Genomic DNA, 12,072 nt, shown 5'->3' with positions numbered 1-12,072 from the left:
TATAGCAGTATCCAGGTGAAAAGATGATGTAAGATCAGAAAGGAGTAATGGGAAAAACCGAAAGAGGTGGAAGAATTTGGGATGTGTTTTGGAAGTACGAGTGGTGTATTTCTGCCCACAGGATTGGTGATTAAAGTCTAGCACTAATGGTTAAGTCCAACACACTCCCCTGCAAGATTAAGTAATGAGGTTATTGAGACGTTGCAAAATTTGCCCTTTCCCGTGGCATAAATCCGAAGTCCCCCTTGAGGGTCGGGCGGGGTCCATGGGTTATTCCAGAAGTGCAAACTGCGTATACAAGGCCAGGATCTCCAGCTCTAGTAAATAACTCACGAGACTTTACCCCTTGGAGGTCAGTGACTTCGAACAGCTCTGTTTCCGGGCAACGCCATTGTCGGGCGCTCTGGGCGGGGGAGGGGTAACTAAGGACAACGGCCGGAAGAGAACTCCGGAAGAGAGGGAGAGTCAGACGGGGAAAATAGGCAGCACGTGTCGCGGCCCAGGCCATCAAGAGTGATTCGAGGGCTCCGCACGAGAGGAGCGCGGAGGTCAGGCGGGGCCGGAGAACGCCCCTATGATTGGCGGGCCGGGGTACCAGAACGCTTGTGATTGGGCGAGGCCAAGACCAAGGACTGCTTTTTGAACCGCGTAGGGTTCTGGGTAGCAAAGACCTTGGAAGGGTCTTAACTGAAAGGGGTAGGGGGAAGGTCGCCAACAAACGGCTGAGCTCACAATCCGTCCTGGGACCAGGCCGGGGCGTCCCCCTCCCCCCATGGAGAGAGCCCGGCCGGAGCAGCCGCCTCAGCAGCGCCAACTGCCGCGGGCTACCCCGCCGCGCCCGCTGCGCCCTGCTCCGCCCCCGCTGCCCGTCGAGGGCGCCTCCTTCCGGGCAGCGGCCACTGAGCCCTCTCCGTCGCCGCCCACCCCGTGCGCGGCCTCCATTGCGACCGTCGCCTCGTCTTGTGGGGAACCCTCTGCGTCGGGCGTCCAGCCAGCGGCACGACGGCTGCTGCAGGTGAAACCGGAGCAGGTGTTATTGCTGCCACCCGGGCCACCACTGCCTCAGGCCCGGGAGGAAAGCGCCGCCACCTTTCCCGCGCAGGCGCGGCTGCTGCAGCTGAGGCCCGAGCTGCTCCTGCTGCCGCCGCCGCCCCCCGCATCTGAGGGCATCCCCTGCAGGCCTGAGTTGCACCCGTTGCAGCCCCGAGCGCTGCACGTTAAGGCGGAGAAGCAGGAGCCGGGACCCGGCTTGGATCTGTTGGCTGGGCCTCGGAGGGCCGTCGAGGCGTGCCCTAAAACCTCCAGGACGGTGAAGGCAGAAGGCTCTGGGCCCCTCAACCGCCGCCGAGGGGAGGAGAAGAAGGGCAAGTCGGAGGCGGGGGAGATCGTAAGCTACGCAGCAAAAGGCGAAGAAGGCAAAAGCCTGGCAGTCCTCAGAGAAGGAGTCATCAAAACGGAGGCGCCTGAGAGACTTCGAGAGGACTGCAGGCTCAGTACAGAGCCCGCGTCCAATGGCCTGGCCCATGGCAACAAGGATGTCATCCTGACCCAGCCGTCCAGTGCCTTTGGGCCACATCAGCAAGACCTCAGGATCCCTTTAACTCTTCACACCGTACCCCCTGGGGCCCGGATCCAGTTTCAGGGACCTCCACCTTCAGAGCTGATACGATTGACCAAGGTCCCGTTGACACCAGTGCCTATTAAAATGCAGTCCTTACTGGAGCCTTCTGTAAAAATTGAAACCAAAGATGTCCCGCTCACGGTGCTTCCCTCAGATGCAGGTATTAGACAGCAGGGGAATCAATCTGGTTTTCAGACTTCGTCTATTGCCCATAGCTGACATATCAGCTGTTGAGAAGCCTAAACTAGAAAAATAAAATCATGGATTCAGGGCAAAGTCTGCACAGGTATCACTTCTGACTTGTACATATACCAGTAAAATACACTAACACGTTCAAGATTCCCAAACATTAAAAATAACCTATGTTTTTAAAGGTCCATTAAATGAGATTTAGGTGTGACTAATGCTTATACACAAAAATGGAAATAGTCTTTCTAGGTAAATACAACATTTTCAGTTTATATTGCTGCAGATAATCAACATTTTAAAATGTTATATGATAGTAGCTCAGTGTTTTTACGTGTATTGATAGAAAAAGTTTTAAGAAAAAGGAAAGTTTATACTGGATTTATAAATGATTTATCTTTTTTAAAAACGAAGAGTAAGCATTTTCTAGGAGAAAAGACTACATAATTAATTGTAACAGTATTCTAAAAGCTAAGGACTTACAGAAATACAGAAAATGAAAGTAGAATAAAAGTTTTCAAATAAAGGACCATAATTATAGTAGTAACAATTAAAAGTAGATATCTTATTACTATCCATTATTTCCAAATACATAGCTAGAAAATTCTTAAGATTTAATTCAGACAGACTATTATGCCTTAAATGTGGAAATTCACATTAATCTTCACTTTATATTTTCATTAATTTTATATAAATGTATTAATGTATTTGTTCTTATTTTCTTTATTGATTCTTCCTTCCCTCCCCCCCCCTCGCTTTTCACTTTTAGTAATTTTTAAATTTTGTTTTCATTTTCTAAAGGAGAGAAAGGGAAAACTTTCTTTGTAATACTTGTTTCATCCTTTATGCATTTAAAAATTTTATATGTCAAGTAAGCTTAAGATAAAGAGAATATATGAAATTTATAGACAGTGGCTTTTGATGAATTATATAAGAAATGTGACTTTAAACAGCTTCCTTTATTATAATTTCAGTTGCCCCTGTGACTTTCAAAAAGTCATCTTTATTATTTTCCTCTTTTTTCCATGGGACTAGTATTAATGACCCACCTTGGCAGGTGCTTCACTTTAATAATGAAATATAACTAACACTATAATATTATAAGTATTTTTGCTTGAATGGGCACTCCAGCGGCATGTAGGTGAATTCCTTTAAACTTTTAGGGTACACCCACCTAGTGCTAGGATTATAGTCATGAATAAGTTATAGTTCCTGTTCCCCATTAATAGAATATTTTTAGTGGGAAATAAGCCAAATGTTAATTGTTGTTAGAAGCATTAATATAACTCAAGGAAGTAATAAGACAGCATTTTACAGTGTCTTCAATAATAATAATCTTTCTGAGGAAAAGAACAATCATTCTAAACCACAGTTTAGAATGCTGAGTTCAAGGGTTATGAGGAATTCTGGAATACTGGCAGTTCTTTGGCTATATTGAAGTGAATATTTTCTCCATATATTTAAAAAGTAAATATAGTTGGAGGTGCACTTCACTTTAAAATTGTGTGTGTGTGTGGCACATTAATTTAGTCTTTTAATTTTTGTCATGTAGGAATACCAGATACTCCCTTCAGTAAGGACAGAAATGGTCATGTGAAGCGACCCATGAATGCATTTATGGTTTGGGCAAGGATCCACCGGCCAGCACTAGCCAAAGCTAACCCAGCAGCCAACAATGCAGAAATCAGTGTCCAGCTCGGGTTAGAGTGGAACAAACTTAGTGAAGAACAAAAGAAACCCTATTATGATGAAGCACAAAAGATTAAAGAAAAGCACAGAGAGGAATTTCCTGGTAATCAAATGAAATGAACAAAGCCTCTTTCTAATTTCTTTTAAATTTATTTATTTAGGTAAAGAATAGGTTAGGATGAGATTGAAAGACAAAATGTAATTTTTTTCTGGTCTGATGTGTACAATAGAGAAAATTATGGTTAATATTATAGTAATGATTGAATTGATACTGGACATAAGTTTTCTTAAACAGAGCAAAGTAGAACAATATCTGGTCTCATATTTGCCAACCAACGCAAACCTGATCTGGTCTTATATTTGCCTACTAATGCAAACCTGGGGATATACAGTTTTACAGTGGTTTTGATTTAATATAAAAATATAATTTAATGATGGTGAAGCTCCAGAGTTCTATGCTATGATATTTCAAATATATTAGAAAATGAAGTGTTCAGCTCATAGCAACAGAAAAAATATGCAGTGCACACTGCAGGCATTAGCACCAAGCTCCATTTTAATATTATATGGTTATCAGAATCTAGTCCTGCCTCCTGCCTGATAAATTTATCCTCATCATGACATAGTTTGAAATAAATTCTGACTTTCTCCCCAGCAGTGAGGACATTGTTACTAAGCTTGGTAAAAGCTTAATATGTGTTGGTATGACCAACACATTGTGCGTGGAGGGAAAAGAATTTTTTTCCTAAAGTAATAGCAGAGAGATTCAGACTGGGAATGGTCAGAGTAGTGGTTACAGGGAACCAGTGATACTTTTGGTTGTACAGTGGCAAAAACTGCCATAACTCTGTTTTTCTGAGTTTAGAAGGAAACTGGGTGGTTTGTAGATTTGGAGACTGCCAAGTCTAAGAAGGTGACTTTTCCCAAAGAAGGCATAAAAATAGTGACTGGTCATTAATAACCGCTTCATTGAAAGACATAGATAATTGTATCTTACAGAAAGTAAAAAAAATGGGAGGAGACAAATAGCGTCTTACTGGGGCAATTTTTTTTTTTTTTATAATGGGTAGAGGAAAAACTTTGGAATTCAGACTCAGTGCCTTTAATGTTGATTTTACTGTAAATTCATTATGTGTCTTTGGAGAAAAGACATTTACTCTTGGTCTTCCTTTGAATTATTAGTTACAACATTGGCCACTAGCTAGGAGCCATATGGATAGATATGCTGAAATGCACAAAAATAGTTATCATAAAAGTGGAAAAGATACTTTAGATAACTAAGACTTAGAAGTGTTTTGGACTTTTAATGTGAAAAGAACTATTTAAAGGCTAAATAGGATTTGTAGGTTCAAATTAAAAATGGTTAATCTTCTTCTCTAGGTTGGGTTTATCAACCTCGTCCAGGGAAGCGAAAACGCTTCCCTCTAAGCGTTTCTAGTGTATTTTCTGGTACCACACAGAATATCATCTCTACAAATCCAACAATTTATCCTTATCGCTCACCTACCTACTCTGTGGTAATTCCCAGCCTACAGAACGCCATCACTCATCCAGTTGGTGAGTTGGTTTTATTGTAGATTATAATTTTGTAATGGCTTGTGTGATCATTTTACCTCTCAACTTGAAATTTTGCTTCTGATAGTTTAAGAGTTTAAACAACAATATTAAGAAAAAAATCAAAAGTGAGAAAGTGAAAACATTAAATCAGAGAAGGAAAATTTTCAGTAGACATCAAAGCCCTTGGTTTGCCAGACCAGCAAATATTCCATGTCAGACCTTTTAAGCAAATCAGGATGAGTCCATAGATTATGCAGATAATGCAGGAAATGACTGAGATAATTCAGCAGGAAATAGGAATATGTTTTTAGTGTTAGCATAAAAGAATGCCTTGCTGATGAGGTATGAGGCATCCTGTTCTGGAATTTAATAATGGTGACTGACCTGTTAAGACCTTTTTTTTTTTTGCTGCTCTAGAAAAAGCAATGGAAGTAATCTATCTTCTACCAGATATTTGGTTCATTACATTGTCTTTCCCTAAAATTTCTCCTCTATTATCAGTTCTTTACAACATTCCTGTCTTTTGCATTTAAGAACCCCAAATTGAGAATTTAATATCTTAAGAACTTTTATAGGGCTATCCATCATTAGTTTGTTCTTCCAGAGCCTATTTTAGTCATCTCTTAGGCAGAGCTTTGTACATTCCCTGCTTACTATCACTTGTCCTAAAACTGCTGTTCTTTCCAGTTTTAAAATTGACTTATTAGGAACTTAGGCATTTTCGGTTTTTCCCCTGTGTATTATTATAGTCATAAATACCAACAAGGCCACATCAAGGGTATCCAGACTCAAGGCAAAGAAAGCTGATCCTATCACCCTGTTCTTCTCCCAGTACTTTTGCTATTTTGTAGTATCTCTTTTAATTCTGTATTCAAACTAGACTTAATTATGCTTTATTTTTTCAAAAAAAAAAAAAACTTATGTAATCTGTTATGTTATTTAAGATTTACGCTTTTATCATCTGTGTTTCTTCTTTTTACACCTTTTTCTAAAGCTTTTCTTCCATGTCAGTCTATACACAGTTAAATAAATGCTGTATGTTTTCTCTTCTCAGAAACATATTTATCAATGGTCTTACTTGAGGCAACTGACATTTTAATACAATATATTAACTTTATGCAATTCTGCGCAAAGGTTTGGGGAAATAGAAAGTGGTAGAGCTCTTAGATTCATTATGTTTTATATAAGTATGAAAAACAAAATTATCAGATCAGATCAGATCAGATCAGTCGCTCAGTCGTGTCCAACTCTTTTCGACCCCATGAATTGCAGCACGCCAGGCCTCCCTGTCCATCACCAACTCCCGGAGTTCACTGAGACTCACGTCCATCGAGTCGGTGATGCCATCCAGCCATCTCATCCTCTGTCGTCCCCTTCTCCTCCTGCCCCCAATCCCTCCCAGCATCAGAGTCTTTTCCAATGAGTCAACTCTTTGCATGAGGTGGCCAAAGTACTGGAGTTTCAGCTTTAGCATCATTCCTTCCAAAGAAATCCCAGGGCTGATCTCCTTCAGAATGGACTGGTTGGATCTCCTTGCAGTCCAAGGGACTCTCAAGAGTCTTCTCCAACACCACAGTTCAAAAGCATCAATTCTTCAGTGCTCAGCCTTCTTCACAGTCCAACTCTCACATCCATACATGACCACAGGAAAAACCATAGCCTTGACTAGACAGACCTTTGTTGGCAAAGTAATGTCTCTGCTTTTGAATATGCTATCTAGGTTGGTCATAACTTTTCTTCCAAGGAGTAAGCGTCTTTTAATTTCATGGCTAGGAAGCCTTTTAGAACCATATACAAAGTAATCAAATCTAGGTATTTTTTTGGTTGGCTTTTTTCTTTTTAAATTTCTCTTATTTCTTCTTAGGTAGTATCAGTAAAGATTTGTTTCTTGGACCTCAAATTATAAAAATCATTATCTTTTAAATATAAAATTTTGGAATTCTTTCCCCAGGTATATATATAGTTATATATAGTTACATATATATAATTGTTTTACAGTAGTTATGATGAGACTTACTGGCTGTTCTGCTGCCCAATCATACAGCTTTTGAAATATGTTCTTTTAGTTTTACTCATCAGCTTGGCGTATAGTACTTTGAGGAGTTGGTATCAGTTGCAAATTTGGAAATGTCACTGTATATTTTACATTCTAAATCATTTATAAAACTCTTAAATAAGAAAAAATTATAGCACAAATCCCTCAGAAAATCTACTTTTAAAATCTACCTTTAAATGCTCATTATCTACAGATACAAATGTTTATACCATTCCTTTTTTTTTTTTTTTTTGTTCAACCAAGTTTATATTCTAAATATGAAATCATGGTAATTGTGTTTTTCAAACTTGTTTATTTCCATGGAAGAAAAATACCAAATTAATGAGGTATCAGTTTAGTTCAGTTCAGTCGCTCAGTCGTGTCCAACTCTTTGCGACCCCATGAATGGCAGCACGCCAGGCCTCCCTGTCCATCACCAACTACCGGAGTTCACCCATCGAGTCAGTGATGCCATCCAGCCATCTCATCCTCTGTCATCCCCTTCTCCTCCTGCCCCCAATCCCTCCCAGCATCAAAGTCTTTTCCAATGAGTCAGAAACAATTTGCTCTTTTTCTAGAAAGATTTGTATACAAATATATTGTATAGATTTCACCAGCTTTTCAAGTGTAGAAAATTGACTCACCAAACTATGGCTCTCAAGTAAACTTACTACTTCCAAAAACAAGTTCACTACTTCTGATAACCTGGTATTATGTTGACTTTCCAAAAATGCTCTGGATTGACATTTTTGGCAGAGAGACCATTTGTGTCTACTTCATCCAATATTTTCTCATTTCTAACTTCTGAGTTTCTTTAAAGCTCTTAGGTTAATGCCACCTAAGATCTCATATATTCATTTTATCAATTTGGATTAGAACATTCTGTGAACTTGCCATTATACTGTATTTGATGTAATATTTTTAAACTATCTGCTGTGAAAATGAAGTAGGTTCAGATATCTTCTTAAGGTCTTTAGTAGGAAGTGGGTTTTGAGTCTCTCCATTCTTTCAATTGACTTGTACACCGTAATGACTATCCCATTGATTCCATTAAGTCTCTTCTTTCTGTAAAAGTATTTAAAAAGTCACTTACTATTGATTTTAAGGTCCCACAGATGTAATTTCTTCAATTTTCTTTTAAACTGTCTAATTTTTACTTGCATCTCACTTACACACTTTGGCTTCTCTTTTACAGATTTGGACGAGCTCTTCATTTTAAAGACATCTTTCCTTTCTGTGGGTACTCTTTAATTTGGTCAAGCTTCCCTGGTGGCTCAGACGGTAAAGAGTCTGCCTGCAGTACGGGAGACCTGGGTTCAAACCCTGGGTCAGGAAGATCCCCTGGAGAAGGAAATGGCAAACCACTCCAGTATTCTTGCCTGGAAAATCCCATGGACAGGAGCCTGGCAGGCTACCACCCATGGGGCCACAAAGAGTCAGACGCGACTGAATGACTTCACTTTCACTTTGATTTGGTCAGTTAGCCACAACAACTTTTTGATTTTTAAGGCACATTTTTTTCCTTCTAGGTTTTTAGCATTATCATATAAAATAACCTTCATTCTTCTATAAACTTTTTATTTTAGTTATCCCTATCAGCCTTATTTTCCTACCCCATATTTGTAGTCCAAAAATCTAATTTTGTCTCTCATGTTTAATCCCACATATTGAGCTTATCTCCTGTTTCCAGTTTCTGAAAGTACTTACAGCTTAATAGTCCAGAATACTTCTTAGATACTTCCCTTTATCAAATGTCTTTGATGCCAGTTACACCAACATTTTAATTTTATATTAAATTCAGTTTGGTTCAGTCGCTCAGTCGTGTCCAGCTCTTTGTGACCCCATGGACTGCAGCATGCCAGTCTTCCCTGCCTATCAGCAACTCCCGGAGCTTGCTTAAATTCATGTCCATCGAGCCAGTGATGCCATCCAGCCATCTCATCCTCTGTCGTCCCCTTCTCCTCCCGCCTTCAGTCTTTTCCAGCATCAGCGTCTTTTGAAATGAGTCAGCTCTTCGTATGAGGTGGCCAAAGTATTGGAGCTTCAGCTTCAGCATCAGTCCTTCCAATGAATGTTCAGGACTGATTTCCTTTAGGATGGACTGGTTGGATCTCTTTGCAGTCCAAGGGAATCTCAAGAATCTTCTCCAACACCACGTTCAAAAGCATCTATTCTTTGGTGCTCAGCTTTCTTTATGGTCCAACTCGCATATCCATAACATGACTACTGGAAAAACCATACTTTTGACTAGATGGACCTTTGTTGACAAAGTACTGTCTCTGCTTTTGAATATGCTATCTAGGCTGGTCATAACTTTTCTTCCAAGGAGCAAGCATCTTTTAATTTCATGGCTGCAGTCACCATCTGCAGTTATGGAGCCCAAGAAAATAAAGCCTCTCACTGTTTTTATAGTTTACCCATCTATTTGCCATGAAGTGATGGGATCAGATGCCTTGAGTTTAATTTTTTGAATGTTGACTTTTAAGCCAATTTTTTCACTCCTCTTTCACTTTCATCAGCAGACTCTTTTTAGTTCCTCTTCACTTTCTGCCATAAGGGTGGTGTCATCTGCATATATGAGGTTGATGATATTTCTCCCAGCAGTCTTGATTCCAGCTTGTGCTTCATCCAGCTTGGCATTTTGCATGATGTTCTCTGCATATAAATTAAATAATTAAGGTGATAATATACAGCCTTTATATATTTCTTTCCTAGTTTGGAACCAGTCCATTGTTCCATGTCTGGTTCTGACTGTTGCTTCTTGACCTGCATACAGGTTTTGCAGGAGGCAGGTAAGGTGGTCTGGTATTCCCATCACTTTAAGAATTTTCCACTGTTGTGATCCACAGTCGAAGGCTTTGGTATAGTCACTAAAGCAGAAGTAGACGTTTTTCTGGAACTCTCTTGCTTTTTTATAATCCAACAGATGTTGGCAATTTGATCTCTGGTTCCTTTGCCTTTTCTAAATCCAGCTTGAACATCTTGAAGTTCACGGTTCACATACTGCTGAAGTCTGGCTTGGAGAATTTTGAGCATTGCTTTACTAGCATGTGATATGAGTGCATCTGTGTGGTAGTTTGAACATTCTTTGGTATTGCCTTTCTTTGGGATTGGATCGAAAACTGACCTTTTGCAGTCCTGTGGCCACTGCTGAGTTTTCAAGATTTGCCGGCATGTTGAATGCAGCACTTTAACAGCATCATCTTTTAGGATTTGAAATATCTCAACTGGTATTCCATCACCTCCACTAGCTTTATTTGTAGTAATGCTTCCTGAGGCCCACTTGACTTTGCATTCCAGGATGTTTGGCTCTAGGTCAGTGATCACACCATCATGGTTATCTGGGTCAGTAAGATCAGTTCAGTTGCTCAATCCTGTCGGACGCTTTGCGACCCCATGAATTGCAGCACGCCAGGCTTCCCTGTCCATCACTAACTGAGACTCACGTCCATCGAGTCAGTGATGCCATCCAGCCATCTCATCCTCTGTCGTCCCCTTCTCCTCCTGCCCCCAATCTCTCCCAGCATCAGAGTCTTTTCCAATGAGTCAACTCTTTGCATGAGGTGGCCAAAGTACTGGAGTTTCAGCTTTAGCATCATTCCTTCCAAAGAAATGCCAGGACTGATCTCCTTCAGAATGGACTGGTTGGATCTCCTTGCAGTCCAAGGGGCTCTCAAGAGTCTTCTCCAACACCACAGTTCAAAAGCATCAATTCTTCAGTGCTCAGCCTTCTTCACAGTCCAACTCTCACATCCATACATGACCACTGGAAAAACCATAGCCTTGACTAGACGGACCTTTGTTGGCAAAGTAATGTCTCTGCTTTTGAATATGCTATCTAGGTTGGTCATAACTTTTCTTCCAAGGAGTAAGCGTCTTTAAATTTCATGGCTGCAGTCACCATCTGCAGTGATTTTGGAGCCCAGAAAAATAAAGTCTGACACTGTTTCCCCATTTATCTCCCATGAAGTGATGGGACCAGATGCCATAATCTTCATTTTCTGAATGTTGTGTTTTAAGCCAACTTTTTCACTCTCCTCTTTAGCTTTCATCAAGAGGCTTTTTAGTTCCTCTTCACTTTCTTCAATAAGGATGGTGTCATCTCCATATCTGAGATAATTGATATTTCTCCTGGCAATCTTGATTCCAGCTTGTGCTTCTTCCAGCCCAGCGTTTCTAATGATGTCCTCTGCATAGAAGTTAAATAAGCAGGGAGACAATATACAGCCTTGACATACTCCCTTTCCTATTTGGAACCAGTCTGTTGTTCCATGTCCAGTTCTAACTGTTGCTTCCTGACCTGCATATAGGTTTCTCAAGAGGCAGGTCAGGTGGTCTGGTATTCCCATCTCTTTCAGAATTTTCCACAGTTTATTGTGATCCACACAGTCAAAGGCTTTGGCATAGTCAATAAAGCAGAAATAGATGTTTTTCTGGAACTCCCTTGCTTTTTCCATGATCCAGCGGATGTTGGCAATTTGCTCTCTGGTTCCTCTGCCTTTTCTAAAACCAGCTTGAACATCAGGAATTTCACGGTTCACATATTGCTGAGGCCTGGCTTGGAGAATTTTGAGCATTACTTTACTAAAGTGTGAGATGAGTGCAGTTGTGTGGTAGTTTGAGCATTCTTTGGCATTGCCTTTCTTTGGGATTGGAATGAAAACTGACCTTTTGCAGTCCTGTGGCCACTGCTGAGTTTTCCAAATTTGCTGGCATATTGAGTGCAGCACTTTGACAGCATCATCTTCCAGGATTTTAAATTGCTCAACTGGAATTCCATCACCTCCACTAACTTTGTTCATAGTGATGCTTTCTAAGGCCCATTTGACTTCACATTCCAGGATATCTGGCTCTAGGTGAGTGATCACACCATCGTGATTATCTTGGTCATGAAGATCTTTTTGTACAGTTCTTCTGTGTCTTCTTGCCACCTCTTCTTAATATCTTCTGCTTCTGTTAGGTCCATACCATTTCTGTCCTTTAT

The 12,072-nt window shown here is 40.5% G+C and overlaps 1 protein-coding gene across 6 annotated transcripts in view; it reads left to right on the top strand.

The window, feature by feature from the left end:
- Positions 1 to 407: 407 nt before the first annotated feature.
- SOX30 (SRY-box transcription factor 30) overlaps positions 408 to 12,072 on the top strand; it is an 80,486-nt gene continuing 68,821 nt past the window's right edge. For 2 of the 6 annotated variants that reach the window (XM_061424184.1, XM_061424185.1), the window contains exons 1-3: positions 413 to 1,781; positions 3,360 to 3,599; positions 4,877 to 5,053. In XM_061424184.1, coding sequence (XP_061280168.1) covers positions 773 to 1,781; positions 3,360 to 3,599; positions 4,877 to 5,053 — 1,426 coding nt within the window. In that variant the 5' untranslated portion in view covers positions 413 to 772. Of the gene's footprint in view, positions 1,782 to 3,359; positions 3,600 to 4,876; positions 5,054 to 12,072 lie in introns of all 6 variants that reach the window. The other 4 variants (XM_061424188.1, XM_061424186.1, XM_061424183.1 and 1 more) reach the window with 4 other exon arrangements.

The sequence above is a fragment of the Bos javanicus genome, chromosome 7 (genome assembly GCF_032452875.1).
Source record: "Bos javanicus breed banteng chromosome 7, ARS-OSU_banteng_1.0, whole genome shotgun sequence".
NCBI classification, from domain to species: Eukaryota; Metazoa; Chordata; class Mammalia; order Artiodactyla; family Bovidae; genus Bos; species Bos javanicus.
Note: the sequence above shows the minus strand (reverse complement) of the source record. Positions and strands in the feature narration are given on the sequence as shown.